Below are 19,033 nucleotides of genomic sequence, written 5' to 3'. Positions count from 1 at the left end.
GCAAGGCGCAATGGCGTAATCTCTCTTGTTCGTAATGCTGCAACTGCTAATTCCGTTCAGAGAATCAGCTGGTCAACCAATTGAATTGCATTGGTAACAGCGTTCCGGTCAGCAGCAGCAGCGTTTTTCATTTGGCGGCAGGGCTTCCCCGTCTGCCGACCCGCCGACCCGCCACGTTTGTGGATGCCGGTCGGACCGTCGAGCTGGGCAGCCTCTGGGCTCACCTGTGTCCGAGCTCCGCGTCCAACCGATTTTACATTATTATTCCCACATATATGCAGTGATTGAGCGGAAGCGTTGTCTGCGAATTTGGCGGGAGGCGGTTTGTTTGTCGGACGGGCCGTAATACCGATTGTGGCTTTACGTCTCACCGGCTGCGATTGTGGCTTTACATCTCACCGGCTGCGATTGTGGCTTTATGTCTCACCGGCTGCGATTGTGGCTTTACGTCTCACCGGCTGCGATTGTGGCATATTATCTATATGCCAATATATTTTAATATATTTTCCCCATTTTCTGTAACTTTTGATCTGACCTAAAGTCGTCATATTCTGGAAAAGATGAGTTATGGATTGTGTGTCATCGATTGGTAAAATTTGGTGTTGATCGGTGCGCAGTGATTAAGCGCAGGGCATACCAACAGGTTTTGTCGGTCGTTCAGTCCTTCCCCAGATGAACGTCCGTCAATCTAGCAGCGGAGTAATGTCCAACTGCCAGATGGATGTTCCGGGGCGTCACGATCGCCTCAAAATTTGGTGTGCAGGACGTTCTCGACACGCTGATTCCGAAAACCACTGACTTTGGGATGCGATTTTACGTAACTACCGAGTTATAAGGCGCGTAACAACACCGCCAGATCGACGTTGCGGGGAGTCTCAATTGCCTCCAATTTTGGTGTCCAGGGCCTTCGCAACACGTTGATTACGAAAATCATTGTCTTTGGGATGGGATTTTGTGTAACCTCCGAGTAACAAAGCGCGTAGCATGGCCAGATCGACGTTGCGGGATGTTTTGTTCGCCTGCAGGTGCAGCGCTTTCCCAATACGCTGATACTGAAAATCGTTGTCTTTGGGTTGGGGTTTTGTGATCTTTGGAATCAGCGCGTTGAGAAGACCCTGCGCACTAAATTTGGAGGCAGTCGAGACGCCCCGCAATATCACACTGGCGTCTTACGCGTGGTGTAACTCGGAAGTTATCGCGTGGTGTAATAACGCGTGGTGTAACTCACAAAATCCCACGCCAAAGACAGTGATTTTTGGAATCAGAGATTGATAAGGACCTGCACACAAAATTTGGAGGCAATCGAGACGCCCCGCAAAGTCGATCTGGCGATGTTACGCGCCTTGTAACTCGGAGGTTACGCAAGATACCACACCAAAGACAGTGATTTTCGGAATCAGCGTGTCGATAAGGTCTTGCACACCAAAGATGGAGGCGATCGTAATGCCTCGGAATATCCAAATGGCAGTTGGATATCAATTTGCTGCTGTATTGACGGACGTCCCTATTGAACGTTCCTTGACTGGTGCTCTGTTATACACCTTTAGCGCCTCTGTTGCAAACTATTGTGCCTCGAACCCAGGGCTATCTAACGAATCCGCAGTTTTCTCAGCGCGGGAAGTCCTCTGCTGAAATCGGCCAGCAGAGTCGCGGGGCTAGCCAAAGAGGTTGGTTTAGCGGGAAATTAACCGTCATGTGCATTCCGTTTATTCGCGACGATCAGTCCATCAATTTTAAATGTGGAGCGGTGCTCTAATTGAGCGTTTCGATCAGAGTAAAAACGTCGTGACATTAGTTTTACTGCAACCTGTGTAAGTCGGACTTCAAAAAATACATGCCGCACTTAACATACTCGGTGCGGCAGCAATATCTTGGCAACAACTTCATCACATGCAGAATATCGATATGACAGATTTGAGTGAGGGCACTGCCACCACCAATTTCAGCTCATAGAGCGTGTTTCAAGGAATTTTGGCATGATAGGTGTGATGAAGGGTTTTTACCTTGGCACCTGTGCTGCTGATGGAGGGAAAAGCTTTGTTGACTGCAGGTGATGTTATGTATGTCATGTCTGTCACAATTTGTCTAAGCTGGTCTAAGGCTGAATGGCCATTTAACATTGTTCAGCAAATTTAATTCAAAATCCAACACAGTGCTTTGAGTGGCAGAATCCTGAGAAGAGCATTTGATGATGCAATGACATTTTCAATCAGAAAACAGTAAAATGTGTTTTTTTAAGTTGCATGCTGTGATAAAAGATGGCTTTGTGAAAATTGGAACAAACATGCCCATTTCCCTCCCCCCACCCCAACCCTCACCCCCCACCCCCCACCCCATTGTTACACTCATGGTTATGACACATCACCTATTTCACAGTGTGCATTCCCTGTAAGTTATGGCAAAGCTTGTGAATGTGCCAGAATAGTTAAGAACCATTGTGAACTAGCTGCCGTATTGTTTCCGTCATTATATTGGTTTTGCTGCATTGCTGCAAGCCCAGGATAAAAGGAGTATCTTTTCTGTGGTGCTTTTCTCTTTCCAGGATCAGTTGATTTCATTTTCAGAGCATCAATCCTCAGTTAGAATTTCTTTGTTGCATAAGTGCATACTGGTGTTCGGGAGTGTTGCTTTAGCGTGCAATATTTATCCATTTGAAATGCCTGTCCACATGGAATGCTATCAGTGCTTTGCCCATCTTGCTCTAAAATGTTACATGAGAAAATGTTTGGAAGTGCTGCATTTATGTTTCTCATGTTTTAAAGCTGTATGTCAGACTCTATTTGTGTTTTTTTACAAATGTATATGTTCAACATTTTTAGTCTGAAATGATGGTACCTTTTTCAAATTGTTGTCATTGAATATTTGTTATGAATATGATGTTCAAATCCAGTCAGTATCACCAGATTTATTGCTGATGAATATTCATCAATTATACCTGCACATCCTGTTATTTATTTTTGTTGGGCAATATGTACATCATGCATGCCAAGGCACACTCACATGTTATCATAATTTGCTCTAAGCAATATCCAATATGATCTCAGTGAGGCTACCATGCATGGTTTAAGGGAAATATGGTTTTATGCTATCACAGGATGTTGTTGGAGACCTCAGTGTGCAGTCTTAGTACCCCTCCTGGTGACAGACAACATGAGGCCTGGAATCAAATGTTGTTTATGGTATCCAGACTGGGGGGGGGGGGAGGGCATTGGTATGGTGGTTCCACATACAATTTGTTTCCTTTTGTTGCTTGGGAACTAACATCATATTGATAGTTATCCAAAAAACAATCCATGATTTTAGCTGCTGTTGAAGGGGCATTGCAAATAGTGCAATTGGGGCAAATGTTTTTAATGGCTTACCTCACCATGTTACATGATTGTTAGCAAGGTCCTAAAGAGGCCATCAAATGAGGCAGGGATCTCTTAGGCATCTGGCATCATCAGCACTTGAATGCTCCTGTAAAGACCATAAGAACCACAGTGAAGAGAGCTTTGATAAGATGAGGGAACCTCTGCATGGCAAGGGGTAAGGTAGTGGGCTCCTAAGGTGGTTGTTGCCAATGATCCCATGACAACCATGAATACCTTCAAAAGTAAAAGGCATTCCTGTGTGGTCAGCATTGGCTAAAGGGCCTGAAGATACCAAGGGAAGTACCAGAAACCAAGAAGCCTACATGGCCATCTGGGTACTTGTGACAGCTGGGATGCACTAGTGTGTTCATGTGACTACCAGGCCAAGATGGGAAATCAGGGGAGCGGTGGCAGGGGTGTGTGGGATGGTGCCTTAGTTTTAGTTTGTCCCATGACAGCCCAGGACCCGCGACGCGCTGGGAGCCGGTGTGCGAACACGGATAGTCTCAGTTACTCTCGTGACAAACAGACCCCGCATGTTGGCATGTTGGGGTCTCCAAACCTGACAACACTTAGCCATCCTTCAGCCCAAAAGTAAATGCCAAACCTGGAGAAGTCCAGGCGCAGCCAAATGCCCAAAGATTCCTCTATCATTGCCAAGGAAAGGTAAGTGATCCTTGTACTGCATGAGAAGACTATCAAAGTTGCAACTCAGTGGCTTTCCATGCTGCCATAAGTCCCTGCTCCATTATCTTGATGATGCATCTGACTCTTGCCCATTCGGATGGCAGTGAGAAGTCGTCGGTTCAGGCCTGACTTTTGCACGCTTTTACTCGACCGGTTGCCGCGCACGAATTGGCAGCAGGTGGAGAGTGATCGCACTGCGCGGGGTCTGCCCTGACCTTATGCATGCCCTTGTGTGTGCATCAGAAGTGCACTTCCCACAAAAAGAGACATGGATTTTTCTCATGGTACAGTGGGCAGTCCTTTGGCTGCTGACGACGGTATGTGAACATGTCTAAGGATATTTTTGGGCACACCCTACGGCGCTCCCTCGTCTCATGTCACGCCTGCGCCCCTCCGTTCTCAGCCCAGCGGTCGCGCCACCATGAGCTCCGGTCGTCCGCGTCACCGCGGTCGTCATGGCAACTATGAACGGCGTCATGTGGAGTCGGCTACGCCTCAGGCGGCGTCAGCTGACGCTGCTGAGAGCAGCTCGCCTGTGGTGCAGATGTTCCGCGAGTTCGCCACCCACCTGGACAACAAGCACGACCGCTACGAGCGGCTGGTGAAGAAGAGCAGAGACGTCACCATCGAGAGCAAAAGGATCATTTTCATGCTGCACAGGGTCTCTAAGTGAGTGCAGGTGCCGTGCTGGACGCCCACTTGAGGTGACTGGAATACTGTAGTGCTTCACCAATCGCGCCGTAGCCCGTCGCTGACCCGGCGAGCCGTCCGCCAGGGACGAGCAGAGTGCGGCGCTGCTGGAGGAGGCGGCGCAGCGCTTCCGGCACCTGGAGAACACCGCGCTGCGCGAGATCGCCCAGGAGCTGCGCGGCCAGGACCCGTACATGTTCATCAGGGCCATCAGTCCAGGTGGGAGATGATGGGGGCTGTCAGGCCTGGCACACGCTTGTGTGGGCCGTCGGTTCAGATGTGCCTCAACGTGCGTTGGGGCTGTCAAGTCAGGTATATGTTCCTCAGGCCAATCAGTCTGAGGTGTGTGTGCTATGACCACTAGTCGAGGTGGGTGGTCGTTAGAGCCGTAGGTCCAGCTAGGTGTTGATGACGGCTGGTAGTCCGGGGACGCCGCCGTCCTCATGCCGCCGCCTTGGTCTGTGGAAGATGCTGGACTCGCTGTCCAGCAGCACTGGATGCCGGGCCCAGGCCGCCCATCCTGCACTGGCCGTCGCCATCGCAAGGACGTCGGCGGTGAAGCGATGGACAGTCTCATGGGACAGGCCCAGCTGCTCGCTGATCTCATCGGCGGTGGTTCTTCGGTCTTTTTCCGCGAGGGTCTCCGCCCGGGTGGTGTTATCAGCGGTCATCGACGGAGACTGTCGGGCACATGGAAGGGCTTTGAGGTCCTCCCTTCCGCCATTAAAGAGGCTGTTCCACATTTGTATGGGGTCTTGAATTGAGATAACCATTTTCAAGAAAATTCTCTTCAGTTCACAGTTACGTTCTGCTTGTGATCTCAAATGTTCTTGTTTCCCAGCTAGGCGCCCGTAGACTCGGCCGACTATTTTGCGCTTCGTAATTTGAGCGTATTCAGACGTAAATAATATGACGTCATAGAAACATCACACGTGTTCCCCATCGCAGTGGCCATATTATGCTCGAGGTCAACAATTAATTTCGCCATCTCAATATCCGTGTCTATAGTACAACAGCATGAGTCGTCTCGCTGGCAGACAGCGGTTGGTTAACAACCATTTTAAGCCGCTAATTGCATGTTTCGATCGTGAACCACGTGTTGTGATACACAACGCAGGTGGTTTTACGAATTTTGGCGGACGTGGGGCTGAGAATCGAATGGCAGAAAAGCGCTGTAACCGATAATGTAAATGCAAGTAGAAAAATATAGCATCACGGAAAAATGCACAACACCATGAGATAACACCAAAAATACACGCACCTTGCTAAGAAGATAAACTTGAATGCACAGACGCCAACATCATGATGATCAACGCTCGGTATGCGACAATTGAGTGCTGTCCGCTTGTGGCCATTCTGACACGCCTTATCTGGCAGCAACCCGGACGTCATAAACTCGCTTCATGACGTAAGCAAACGATGACGTACTGGGGAGAACATTTGTTATGTTGGGGACGTGTTTTACTTAGAGCAGCCTTTTACAGTTGAAGCATACCTACAGTTACAAGTTAGCTTTTCCAACATCTTTGATGCTCGCATCCATATTCTCAATTGTCAATTTGAGAAACGGTGCACATACGCACTTGAAACGCCACACATATTTGCAAACTCTGCCTGAACTCGGCGCTGAGGTACTTCAGCTCGCCAGGAATTCCTGGTGAATTTTACTCGCAAGCTTTTCTTGCGCGGGCAGATTCGGTGATTGCGCCCTGTTCTCACTCAGAGAAGTTCATCTCTACCACCTCTTGCAAGTGAGTCTGAAAAGAAGGGCATGATGTAACGCTTGGTGGTGCACGGACCTGTAGTGGTCTAGGTCTATAATTTTGTTCTAAATGCAGCACGTGAAGTGTTATCGAGAGTAGACAAAACAAAAATGACGGTCTTTGCTTTTGAACTGCATCCCGCAAATCCTACGCGCGAAATTTCAGCCAGAATTCGCGCGGTTGACTGTGATGATGTTCACAGTGATAGTAACTGCAAGCGTGTGAAGTTTGTTTGAATGACGCTTTGTTACACATGTGACGTCACCAACCAGAGAACTCATGCACACCGCAAATTGTCGATAGTGAATATGCATGCACGCATGCGTACATACATTTACGCATGTATGTATACATGCATGCATTCATACATGCATGTGGATGAGCATGTACAGCTGTGTAAATACATACAAACAAACGTGGAAACTTGCATGCATGCCTGCATTCAAATACGCATGTATAGCTGGCGTTATAGCGGAATGCGCGCCGTGCATTATGTTTTATCTTCTTTTTTACAATTTTGTCAAGTTTCCAAAAAAAATGTTTTGTTGCTCTCGGACCTTGCCAGAAGTATGGCGGTCGTCCTGGAGCTGGGTGATGCTTTGTTTGGCCGGTAATTGCGTGTGTATCATTCTGTAATAGTTCGCAACATTTTCCCGTCTTCGCAACACTTTGTAACCTTTTGCAATAGTTTCCAAAATTCATCTTCAGTAACCATTTCCATTCAATGCCAGAGGAGTCCTTATGTGCCCATGTAGCCTGGCCGTCTTGCAAAGAAAGCTGCACTCAGTAATGTGCTGTACCCCGCGCTCCTTTCAGAACCATATACAAGTGCGAGGCTGGCAAAGTCTTTGTTAGACACATAGGTTCCACAGTGTTCAGGATGGAGGGTGAGGTTAAGACTAGGAACATAATAACAGGAGCCCGTAGAGTGAGTGTTTTTTGTTCGCCTGCTACACTCACCAGACGTGATTCGGGTTACGGTACGGACATCCTGTCTACTCCCCGGTGTTCAAGTTGTCCTGTCATCAACAAACCAGGAAGCCTAGGTAACCGTGGAATTCACGAATAAGGGCCTCCGGGAGGTACTCTTTGGCTCTGACTGGCACTGAAAGCATCTTAGAACCTGTAAAATTAATGTAATTGCACTATTCAGCTCGTTATTAAGCTACTAAAATAAGGAAACGAAAGTCCAGGCAGAGAATAAACTTGCCCACAGCGTAGACAGGCAGCAGGCTCTTTCTCTGTGAAGTGCGGTCCGAAACAATTCAACCTGTGTGCCTGAAATGCGTACTGAATCTGTTAGCGTACAGACCCGTAATCAGGAAGTCAATTCCGTTTCTGACAATGCCCGCAGAATGTTACAACGATCGTGTTCCTAATGATTCATCGACGGCTCGCTGAGTTTGAAAGTAAATAAATGAACAATGGCATTGTGTTACTCACATGGCTTACCGGGCTTCCAAGCAGGCTACGTGCGTCGCAAACAACAGTGACGTGTCGAATCACAGAGTCAGTCACTTCCGATTCCAGTTTTTCGTGAAGACTCATGGTTGTTTCTAAATGAGCTAATGGTGATGATGAATGTGCTGCCATGCACGCTATTTTTCATCAGCTTTTTATCAAAACTGCGCATTGCCAACAAATAACTACATGTCCCATCAAAATGTTCGGCTCCAATTATCGATTAAGATTTTTTCCATTGGCGGAATGTTATAAGAATAGATCACAATGTGCATCATTTCTCTCACCAAGCATGCATCAAGGAATGTGCACATCGCAAGTAAACAGCTACGTATCGTATCAGAGAAGTTCGCCATTTCTTGCCCTACCTTTCCGGAAGCATTTGGCTAGTCATACAAGTACCAATGAATGGAAATGCACGTTTTTACGGCAGGTTTATGGAGAACTGCGCGCGCCCTGAAAATAAATATAATGTGCTATAAATAATACTGGGTTCCAGCTGACAAACTCCGTCTTTCCAAGCCTACTTTTGCGTGCAGAGTCGTGCAGGCTGCGAATTTGGCCGATATACCTCGTCAGGATCTGGATACATAGCTTGATTAGAGTTTGTTTACACTACGTCCATTCCCCGCTTGAATTCCTCGTTTCCTCCGTAATATCACGACTTGCTCATGGGCCTAAGTATTAAAATCTAATTCACAGTTCACATCTAAGCACACGACGCTTATTGACTTGTACGCCATACAGCTCCTCGTCGCGATGATTCTAATAACATGGTGACCTGCCCGGTGCGTGACCCCGACCCTCAGCCCTTTCGCGCGTAATTATGCTCACTCGGCACGTGGCATGCCCATCCTGTCTTGTTAGTCTTAGTTTAACTGGCAATTATCCGGCTGAGTTCTCGCACCTAGTTGGCGTCTGGCAAGCGTAGCAGGGGGGAGGGAGGTGAGCAGACATGGCCGAAGAGGGATGGAAACGGGGAGCGGACTGCAGTGCCTCAGCCCTTCGTCGCAGCTCCTCCATTCACATGGTGCGTCAGGTGGAGAGCGCCTCAGTCCACTGAGAGCGCTCGAGGCCGAGGATGCCCCCCTTCTGAGTTGGTGCCCTCTTCTTGAGTGTCACGCTACCGCCGGGCGTTCGACATGCTCCTCCCTACAGGTTTCGACCATCAGCTAAGTTCACTCCCATTCGCGCCCGTGCTCATGTCCGTTTCGCACGGGCTCTTTCTTGGCCCGGGACGGGCCCAGGGCCCCTGGTAGCGAATGTCGGTACGCCCCAGGGTGGTACCTGGCCCTGGGGTTTTGCAGTCGTGGTGTTTTACTGCGCACTGATTGGCTGGAGCTCGGACTGGAGCTCGGGCTCGGGCTCGGCCTCGTCCTCGGCCTCGGCCTCGGACTCGGACTTGGACTTGGACTCGGACTTGGACTTGGACTTGGACCCGGACTCGGACTCCGAACTCGCCCACGGCGGATGGTTGTATCACCTGGCTCTGCTTCGGTCTGCTGCTCGACTCTAGCCGGGTCTTTCTTGGTCTTCCGCTGGCGGCCTGTCGGTCCTGATGCGCGGGTCTTTCTCGGTCGTCTGCTGGCGGCCTGTCGGTCCTGATGCGCGGGTCTTTCTCGGTCTTCCTCTGGCGGTCTATCGGTCCTGATGCGCGGGTCTTTCTCGGTCTTCCGCTGGCGGCCTGTCGGTCCTGATGCGCGGGTCTTTCTCGGTCGTCTGCTGGCGGCCTGTCGGTCCTGATGCGCGGGTCTTTCTTGGTCTTCCTCTGGCGGCCTGTCGGTCCTGATGCGCGGGTCTTTCTTGGTCTTCCTCTGGCGGCCTGTCGGTCCTGATGCGCGGGTCTTTCTTGGTCTTCCGCTGGCGGCCTGTCGGTCCTGATGCGCGGGTCTTTCTTGGTCTTCCTCTGGCGGTCTATCGGTCCTGATGCGCGGGTCTTTCTTGGTCTTCCGCTGGCGGCCTGTCGGTCCTGATGCGCGGGTCTTTCTCGGTCGTCTGCTGGCGGCCTGTCGGTCCTGATGCGCGGGTCTTTCTTGGTCTTCCGCTGGCGGCCTGTCGGTCCTGATGCGCGGGTCTTTCTCGGTCGTCTGCTGGCGGCCTGTCGGTCCTGATGCGCGGGTCTTTCTTGGTCTTCCGCTGGCGACCTGTCGGTCCTGATGCGCGGGTCTTTCTCGGTCGTCTGCTGGCGGCCTGTCGGTCCTGATGCGCGGGTCTTTCTTGGTCTTCCGCTGGCGGCCTGTCGGTCCTGATGCGCGGGTCTTTCTTGGTCTTCCGCTGGCGGCCTGTCGGTCCTGATGCGCGGGTCTTTCTTGGTCTTCCTCTGGCGGTCTATCGGTCCTGATGCGCGGGTCTTTCTTGGTCTTCCGCTGGCGGCCTGTCGGTCCTGATGCGCGGGTCTTTCTCGGTCGTCTGCTGGCGGTCTATCGGTCCCGGTCCGGCATGGGACGCGTCTTCGTCGAATGCCCCGCTTCCCGGCTGCCCCCTGCTCCGGACGCGCTTTTGGCGCTTGGGGCGTGGGCGCAATGATCCCAGCCACGTGCTGCGCTTCAGCCAGGGCGTCTCGCCGTGATGATCTTGTTTTCGGCCGGGCTCGCAGCTGCCCCACCGGCGCAGCCTGTGCGGTCAGACGCCTGCCCGGTCGGCTGACCCGCAGCTGCCCCACCGGCGCAGCCTGTGCGGTCAGACGCCTGCCCGGTCGGCTGACCCGCAGCTGCCCCACCGGCGCGGCCTGTGCGTGCAGACGCCTTTCCCGGCCGGCTGACCCGCAGCTGGCTTTTCATGTTTCATATGACGACCCGGCTGCCTTGTAAAGTAGGAAAGAATTGCGAACAGAGGGGAAGAGTGGGATGCGGTAGAAACGATTTTTACAAGGTAAAACAATAAATACGCGCGTTATTGTCAAATGTGACCTAATGTGGCTTTGTAATATAGTGCAGATGTGTGTTTCATATGCATACAGAAGCTCCAGCCGGGTCTTTAAGTCGGTGATGGCCCAGACTGCGTTGGTTCTGGTGATACCGAATGCAGAAAGGATGCAATTACTTGGGTATAGGCACTGCAAAGAAAAAACGCACACACTTCGATATATCTGGTGTGCTGAGGTGGTGATGGACTCAGGGATTCCGTCTGCTCCATTTCGTAAACAACTTTCATTCCAACGTACCTCAGGGGCTGAGGCCACCCAAAAATCATTTTCAGTGAAATATGTAGCATATCGCGGCTGAATCTTGCTGATCGAACTCATCTGTAGATACTCCTCTCGCTTTTCACTTTGAAAACTTCTTTTGGTCACAAATTGTATTCTTGCGCTGCAAAAGGTCTGCAGATATGGAATTTAACATTGGTGGGAAAGGAGTCGTGTGCCACAACATGGCAGTTTTGTCCTGACAATGCTACAGGTCATACTGTTGTGACCGTAGGCTAGGCACAGAAGTAGCGGTATTTCATATTTGTGGCTTTCCTGGGGAGGAAAAGAGGCTCTTCAGAACCACTGTTCCGACCACTTCTCCGGGTTTTTCCTAGGATAACAAAATGTGATTTTGACTAGTTCCCAAACGGATTTGATTGCATTCTGAAACAACATATCTTTGTCCGGGTTCGGTGCTTGCCAGTGCAAACGAGATCCAGATTATGTGCGGTTGACTTTTTGAGCAAATGGGATTGTTCAGTTTACACGGCACCATGGCAACACTGGTATTGCAATACATGGTATTGCAACTTCCCAAATGGTTGGGTGCATGTGCCTCTCACGTCGCTAAATCGGGCGGGTGGAACCTCAGTACCGGAGGTTGGGGTGTTACGGTCAGCACGCGTAACCAATGCACGCTGAATCCACGTGCACAAAATGTCCATCTTAGGGAGCTCAGTGGTTGATGTCTTAGACTTCAGACGTCGGTGGTATGACGATGTTGGAATCAGAGAGCGCGCAGGTACGTTGATGTTGACTGCACTGCGGTGGGCGAGTGCATGGCACGGTGCCGTCCCCTCAGAGCAGTCTTTGGGGTCAGCAGTCAAAGTACTTGTGCACCAGGGCTGTTGGCGGGGATGCCATGGGTGGTCAAGATACCGGGGACCATCTCTGGGTCCGGTGCTCCGCCTTCCTCCGCCCCCCCCCCCCTTCCCCCCTCCCCCCTCCCCCCTCCAGTCCCTGAAGGCGGTGCTATCTTTTTCAGCGGTTCGGAGAGCCGAAATTCTCTTTACCTCGCCACTTTGGACGCAACAAACCATTGGTTGTCCCCCCCCCCTCCCCTCCCCAGTCATCACATTTTGTGAACGCCCGTGACCATTAGTCAGATCACCAGGGGCATCAGTATGGCAGAGCCCTGCACCGCTCGTCCTGAGCCCTGCCGCCAGGGGCGTCTTCCAGTGCCCGATGAAGCCGGCTCCACCAGAGCGGCGGTCTTGGGGCGCGTCGGTCATGACTCGGTTAGGACGGTCACGCGCCTCTCCTACGCGCCGTCACGAGTCCTGCTGACCTCAGCCAGCCGGCCGGCCGCCAGGAGTGCGTTCCAATGCCCGACGAAGCTGGCTCCACCACAGCGGCAGACCTGGGGCGCGTCGGTCGTGACTCGGTCAGGGCGGTTACGCGCCTCTCCTACGTGCTGTATGGAGTCCCGCTGAACTCAGCCAGCCAGCCCGCCGGCCGCAAGGGTCGCAGCAGCAGCGCGTTGAATGTGACGTGCGATGCAGAGCGGCGCGACAGTCGGTGGGGGGTCACGACCTCGGCCGTGTCCCGACCGGGGCATGAGACGTGAGCGGCCTACTGAGATTGGCGAGGGGCGCGGTCTCCGCTGAGCGCGCTCCCCCCGGTGAGAGTGAACGGTGGATTGGCTTTGCAGGTGTTTGCCGGGCGGTTATTGTCAAGTGTCAACGAGGCCAAAGGTCGCTCCTCAAGGTTCCGGCCGCGGTCGTGGTGAATTCGTTTTGATATGGGATGGAGCGTGTGGCCTGAGTTCGTCCAGTTAAAGCGTGGGCTGCGAGTAGCCTGTCATGCTTCTCTTGTGCCGTCGAGGATTGCCCGGGAAACGAGCCACTGAAAACTGCCCGGGGACGCGGCTGGGCTAGACGTGACGACGTTAGGATAACCTGGTGCGACGAGCTTGTACCGTTCTTTTCCAGCATGAAGTTGAAAGTTCCGGCTAGTCTGGGCATTTTTGCGCCCGACGGCATGCCTCATGAGTTGACCTGCGTGCTATGTGTTACCGGGGACCAAAGTATCGCGCCGCGTTGGCTGCCACGTAGCTCCGCTGTGCGGCTTCTTTAGCTGGTCACATTCGCGAACGCGTGACTACTGTGCATTTTCAATGCCTCGTTTTACCCCTCACCAGGTGTTTTGGAGTGACTTATTGTGTCATATGCCCCCTAATTTGACCACTTTATCCTTCAAACAACCTCGGAGGCGCGTGATTGCTCCACACTGTTTTATTGTTCGGCCACTTCGGCGGTAGGTGTGCCGTTATTTTTATCCTATAGCATCCCCGCCCAGGGTTCACGACCTGTTCGCTGCCTAACCCGACGGCGGCCAACCCAGCATCCAGGCGCATCGAGGTCGGCAAATGGGCCGCGCAGGTCAAGCTTGCGTTCCCCATTGGCAAAGTACCTGCCTGAAGTTACTACATGTGACATCACACGTGCTTCAGTCACATACGGGCCGCCATACTCCGAGCCGTAGGCACTGTTGTGACACACTTACCTGTGACGTCACAAGTACCTAAGTCACATACGGGCGGCCATACTCCGAGCCGTAGGCACTGTTGTGACGCACTGACCTGTGACGTCGAGGTTGCAAGTTGTGTGCGGCGTTTGGCAATGGGGAACGCAGTCCAGCTGCCAGGGTTTGGGGTCAGAGGCCAGTGGACTAGCAACCGACGACTTGTGCGTACGGAGGCCGCTAGAGAGTCAGAATGTTAGTGGCATATATACCTCATGTCCTGCACACCCTGTTGGTTGGAGTTCGTGGCGCTGTTCCAAGACGTTTGTCAATGACCAAGGACATCTGACGCATATGATCGATGAAGGGATTGGCAGATTAATTACCTATTGAGATCAGCGTTCCTTCGAGCAGAGGGCGTCCGCTCTGGTTGCACGTGCCAGCGCTACACGTCCGTCTCTGTACTGTATTACGTGCCTCGCGTTGCAGCGAAATCAGGTCCCAAAGGTACCCTGTTGAGTCCTCCAAGAGAGGGGCGTTGAATAGAGGTAACCTTGCTTCCCCATCACGAGGCATGTATCAAGCCCTCCGGTCTTGTAGTGACTGCAAGAGTTTCTCGCTGTTCCAGTGGCGGGGTGGTCTCTCGCCAGTTTGACGGGCACTGTTGCCGTCATTGATCGCTGTTTCACAAGGATTGACTACTACGGCTCCTGTGTGTGGCCGGCAGGACTGCAAGAGTACATCGAGGCGCTGTCATTCTACTACTACCTGCTGCAAGACCGCCTGATCAGCTGGGCCGAGGCGCAGGCGCACTTGACCTACCCGCGCCCCGCCGCCGCGCAGGCCGGCGCTCGAGGCGCCCCGGCGGACGGCGCCGCCGGCCTCGCCGAGGCGGAGCCACCTGCCGACGCGACGGTGGCGCCGGCGGCGGACACGGAGCCGGCGGTGCCTGACGGCGACAGGCCGGCGGCGGACACGGAGCCGGAGTCGGCCGAGCTGGTGAAAACCGTCGTGGCGGAGGCGGGTGAGGCGCCAGCTGACCCTGATGCGGTAAGTCTGCCGTCGTAGTCGCAGTGCTAGTGCTTTCTGCGTTATCAGACGTCCGTACCAGGCGACGCCCGCGGCATGTCGGCGCTCGTGCTGATGTCCGGGGAGCTTGTTGAACATGTGGAAGTGTTGTTAGGGGAAGCGTGGTTATCTCCGTTCGTTTCAATGCACGGAAGAGATAAGCGCATGTTTTTTTTCTTACGCTGCAGCCGTGGCGGGGGTAGCTACTCTCCCTAAGCTACTCGAAAACGCAGTGTGCGTAACATATCACCATGTTGCCAACGACGTGATGTTCCAAGCAAACCCAATTACTCGCTTCCAAGTGCTGGTGCCCTGCTAGATGTGACGTGTTGGTTGGGTGCTGTGTGCGCTCGGCGGCCGGCACTGCCCTGACCTGCGGCCGCGCCCGCCCCCGCAGCCGGCCCTGAGCCTGCTGCTGCCCTACCACGAGTACGTGCTGGGCATCGCCGACCTGACCGGGGAGCTGATGCGCAAGTGCATCAGCTCGGTCAGCTCCGGCGAGCTGGATCAGTGCTGGCGGCTGTGCGGCTTCCTGCGCACCATACACGAGGGCTTCATTAACATAGGTCAGCGGCCGATGGGGGCGGCTGGGCCTCGTCAACGGAACTCTCACTGGGCACTGCAGTCGGCTGGGCTTCATCGACATGCGGCACCGTCAGAGTGGTGACCGGCCGACCTTCGTCAGTATGGGGCAGCAGGGTCAGAAGTGACGGCCTTCTAGCGTGGGACATTGTTTGTGGAGTTTATCCACATGTTTCTATTGTGAACTGGTGGCTGTAGCATTATGTTACTGGCACAAGTTTATTGATGGGAAAATGTTGGGAAGATAATGCTTGGATTATGCTGCTAGAGAAGGTCCCACCAAACGGGGCAGAGGGAGAGAGGTGGCTGTCAAACTTGTTGCACCGGGTGGTGCCTGTGGTGGAAGGTGTGTTGCGTCGGCTTGCGCCTCGCAGCACTTTGCTTGGTGTCCTTTCAAACTTAACGAGATGCAACGCATCACCCGTCTGCTGTCAGTTAGCCGGCTGCAGCTGCCGTGCCCTCGCTGTACCTGTATGTCAACCAAACGGACGGGCCGATGACCGTGCGGTGTCTGCTTCCGCCGCCTGTGAAGCTCTCCCCCGGCCGGGCCCGCGTCTGTCGCCGCGCCGTGCCCACCCCCGCCGCGCCCGCAGGGCGTGGGTACGTGCCGACGGCCGTGCGGTGTCTGCCTCCGCCGCCTGTGAAGCTCTCCCCCGGCCGGGCCCGTGTCCGTCGCCGCCCCGTGCCCACCCCCGCCGCGCCCGCAGGGCGTGGGTACGTGCCGACGGCCGTGCGGTGTCTGCCTCCGCCGCCTGTGAAGCTCTCCCCCGGCCGGGCCCTGGCTGGCCCGTGTCCGTCTCCGCCCCGTACCCACCTCCGCCGTGCCCGCAGGGAACACGGGACCACGCGAGATCACGCGCAAGCTGAGTACGCTCCGCCAGAGCGTGGCCAAGGTGGAGAACGCCTGCTACCAGCTGAAGGTGCGCGGCGAGGAGATCCCTCGCCACATGCTGGCCGACGTGTTCTCGGCCGGCGACGACTACCCACCGCCGCCGCCCAACGACGACTACGCTGGGAATTAGGCGTCGCCAACTGCTACCCGCCGCCGCAGGACGACTACGCTGGGAACTAGACTGGAGCGGCTACCCATCGCCGCAGGACGACTACACCGGGGACTAGACTGTAGTGGCTACTCGCCGCTGCACAACGACTACGCCGGGGACTAGACTGTAGTGGCTACCCTCCGCTGCACGACGACTACGCCGCGGACTAGACTGTAGCGGCTACCCATCGCCGCAGGACGACTACGCCGGGGACTAGACTGTAGTGGCTACCCGCCGCTGCTGGACGACTACGCCGGGGACCAGACTGTAGCGGCTGCCCATCGCCGCAGGACCACTACGCCGGGGACTAGACTAGCGGCTACCCACCGCCGCAGGACCACGACGCCGGGGACTAGACTAGCGGCTACCCACCGCCGCAGGACAACTACGCCGGGGACTAGACTGTAGTGGCTACCCGCCGCTGCTGGACGACTACGCCGGGGACTAAACTGTAGCGGCTGCCCATCGCCGCAGGACCACTACGCCGGGGACTAGACTAGCGGCTACCCGCCGCTGCAGGACGACTACGCCGGGGACCAGGCTGGATAGGCTACCCGCCGCTGCACGACGACTACGCCGGGGACTAGACTGTAGTGGCTACCCACCGCTGCAGTACGACTACGCCGGGAGCTAGACTGTAGCGGCTACCCGCCGCCGCAGGACGACTTCGCCGGGGACTAGACTAGCGGCTACCCACCGCCGCAGGACGACTACGCCGGGGACTTGACTATAGTGGCTACCCGCCGCCGCAGGATGTCTACGCCGGGGACTAGACTGTGGTGGTCGCCCGCTCGCTGCTGCCAATGCGTTGGGACTGCCCGCTCCTCGCCCGCGCTAGCCAGTAAGGCTGTGGTGACTGTTCAGCAGAGTACCGCCGAGGTTGCCCCAGGCGTTGTCACGCTTGTGGATACGATCGCGGTGATGGTGCGCCCGGGTATGGCCCGTGCTGTGGTGACTGGACCCTCCAGTGATCACATGCTGCAGTGACGACTCGCCGACAGCGAGCGGCCGAAGAGCCGCTAAGCGGCGGAGCGGTGCCCGCCTGGCGCGCGACTGCCTCGGTGGCTTGTATGCGCCGGCCGCCCGGCGGGGTGAGGGCCGCGCGCCCAGCATCGCGACGCTGGGGAGAAGCGACGGCGCGGCCCGAGCGGAGAGGGGCGGAGCGCGCCGAGCGGCCGTGGTGATTGGTTGACGTGAGTCGAAGCGACCAATCGCGTGTCCCGGCGCGGCCCGGCCATCAGCCGCTTACCCCAAGCATGTGATAGCCTTGCGCGGTCTCACCAGGGGCTGTTCGTTTAGTAGCGTCAGTTTTGTGATCATTTGTTCGGGCACGGGGCGGCCCCGCAGCCGAGCGATGTGTCGTACGGGATCAGGACGCGGCGTCGTCCCGCCTTGTTCAGTTCTGACATCACTTCCGAAGAACTGGATTTGGTCGTGCTGTCAAGTGCCCGAGTGAGTACAGCGGTGCCGCCCGTAGTACGGCTTTTTGAAGAGCTCCACTGTCGTGCGAGATTTTGATGGGATAGTGCGATTTGTTGGTTCTGTCGTGTGCTCCTCGCGAAACTTTCTACCGTTTTGTCTCGTATGTGTCGAGCGCGGCTTATTCAATAAAAGTACATTTTACTATTTGTTCAAGTTATACGTACGATGCAGAAACAGCAGAGAATGGGTTGCGGCGGGACCGGTTACACAATGTGCAAGCGTAGCTTATTCTGGTAACAGCTCGGCCCATCCGATAAGTGCGCCTACAGTGCGCCTGTTTCGTATCCTGATGATTAGCCTTCGAACGACAAGCCTGAACATGTCACATGCGGGTCCGCTGTAAGTCGTTCAGAAGAAGTTTGTGCTTATTCACCAGAGGACATTTGAATGGCGGATCACCGCGTCGGATCTGAAGTGGAGGGCCTTCACTAGTTATCTAACGGCCCCAGCCATACACCTCACTCTAAATCCACGTGGCAATTGTCTGCAATGTAAACTGGACAGACAGCTTCAGTCAACCTTGGCGGTCGGATCTGGGGTGAGGCGGACTAAAGTCTGAGTCTAATTTTTTAGTCTAACACACATCGTCGTAAAAGGCCTGAAGCTGGATGGAGCTCTGGACGTAAAAGGCCCGACGCTGGATGGAGTTCTGGACGTAAAAGGCCCGGCGCTGGATGGAGTTCTGGACGTAAAAGGCCCGACACTGGATGGAGTTCAGGACGTAAAAGGCCCGACGCTGGACTGAGTCCTGGACGTAAACGGCCCGACGCTGGATGGAGTTCTGGACGTCAAGCCATTCGGCATTCACTCCGCATTTCGCTTGTACGTGTGAGTATTGTTCAACTGGCGTAGTGCCGAACTATTAAGGTAATACGGGATATGTTCCCCGTTATTACAGCACTGTTTATAGCATCTAGAGTAACTATCGAGCATCACGACGTTTCTGCGCGGGCTGAGCCTACGTAATGACGTCTACCGCATATTAGAGAGGAGGGAGACAGAGACAGAGAGAGGGGAGTGGTGAAAATTAAGATACAAATCGTGAGAACAATAATCCTAGAATGAGACGATATATGTATCGCGCGGGACAGCAGTACGAGAATGCTCAAGGTTTGTCCAACGCCTCAACGCATTAGTTCAAAACTAAGATTCCCAACACAACTCGACGAACTTGTCTATCCGCTCAGAAGGCGCGTTGTGTGCAGTGTGTGAGTGGAATGGCTGGGAGGGTGTCTTAGTGCTTTTGTGGACACG

The 19,033-nt window shown here is 54.3% G+C and overlaps 1 protein-coding gene across 1 annotated transcript; it reads left to right on the top strand.

Moving 5' to 3' along the window:
* Positions 1-1,556: 1,556 nt before the first annotated feature.
* On the top strand, positions 1,557-17,905 carry LOC119109363 (translin-associated protein X). Its single transcript, XM_037232975.1, has 7 exons — positions 1,557-1,667; positions 4,444-4,709; positions 4,816-4,949; positions 14,332-14,462; positions 14,553-14,654; positions 15,070-15,238; positions 16,086-17,905. Exons 2-7 carry the CDS (start codon positions 4,462-4,464, stop codon positions 16,274-16,276), a joined length of 975 nt encoding a protein of 324 aa, XP_037088870.1. The 5' UTR covers positions 1,557-1,667; positions 4,444-4,461; the 3' UTR covers positions 16,277-17,905.
* Positions 17,906-19,033: the final 1,128 nt, after the last annotated feature.

The sequence above is a fragment of the Pollicipes pollicipes genome, unplaced genomic scaffold (assembly GCF_011947565.3).
Source record: "Pollicipes pollicipes isolate AB1234 unplaced genomic scaffold, Ppol_2.1 Scaffold_7231;HRSCAF=8579_pilon_pilon_pilon, whole genome shotgun sequence".
NCBI classification, from domain to species: domain Eukaryota; kingdom Metazoa; phylum Arthropoda; class Thecostraca; order Pollicipedomorpha; family Pollicipedidae; genus Pollicipes; species Pollicipes pollicipes.
The sequence above is the reverse complement of the archived record's forward strand: the minus strand, read 5'-3'. Positions and strand labels throughout refer to the sequence as shown.

Excerpts from the sequence above, each read along its gene's own strand:
- LOC119109363 (XM_037232975.1), top strand. The coding sequence starts at position 4,462 with ATGAGCTCCGGTCGTCCGCGTCACCGCGGTCGTCATGGCAACTATGAA. Across the intron at positions 14,463-14,552 it reads CGCAGGCCGGCGCTCGAGGC|CCTGACGGCGACAGGCCGGC; the intron begins GCCCCGGCGGAC and ends GAGCCGGCGGTG. Across the intron at positions 14,655-15,069 it reads CGCCAGCTGACCCTGATGCG|CCGGCCCTGAGCCTGCTGCT; the intron begins GTAAGTCTGCCG and ends CCGCCCCCGCAG.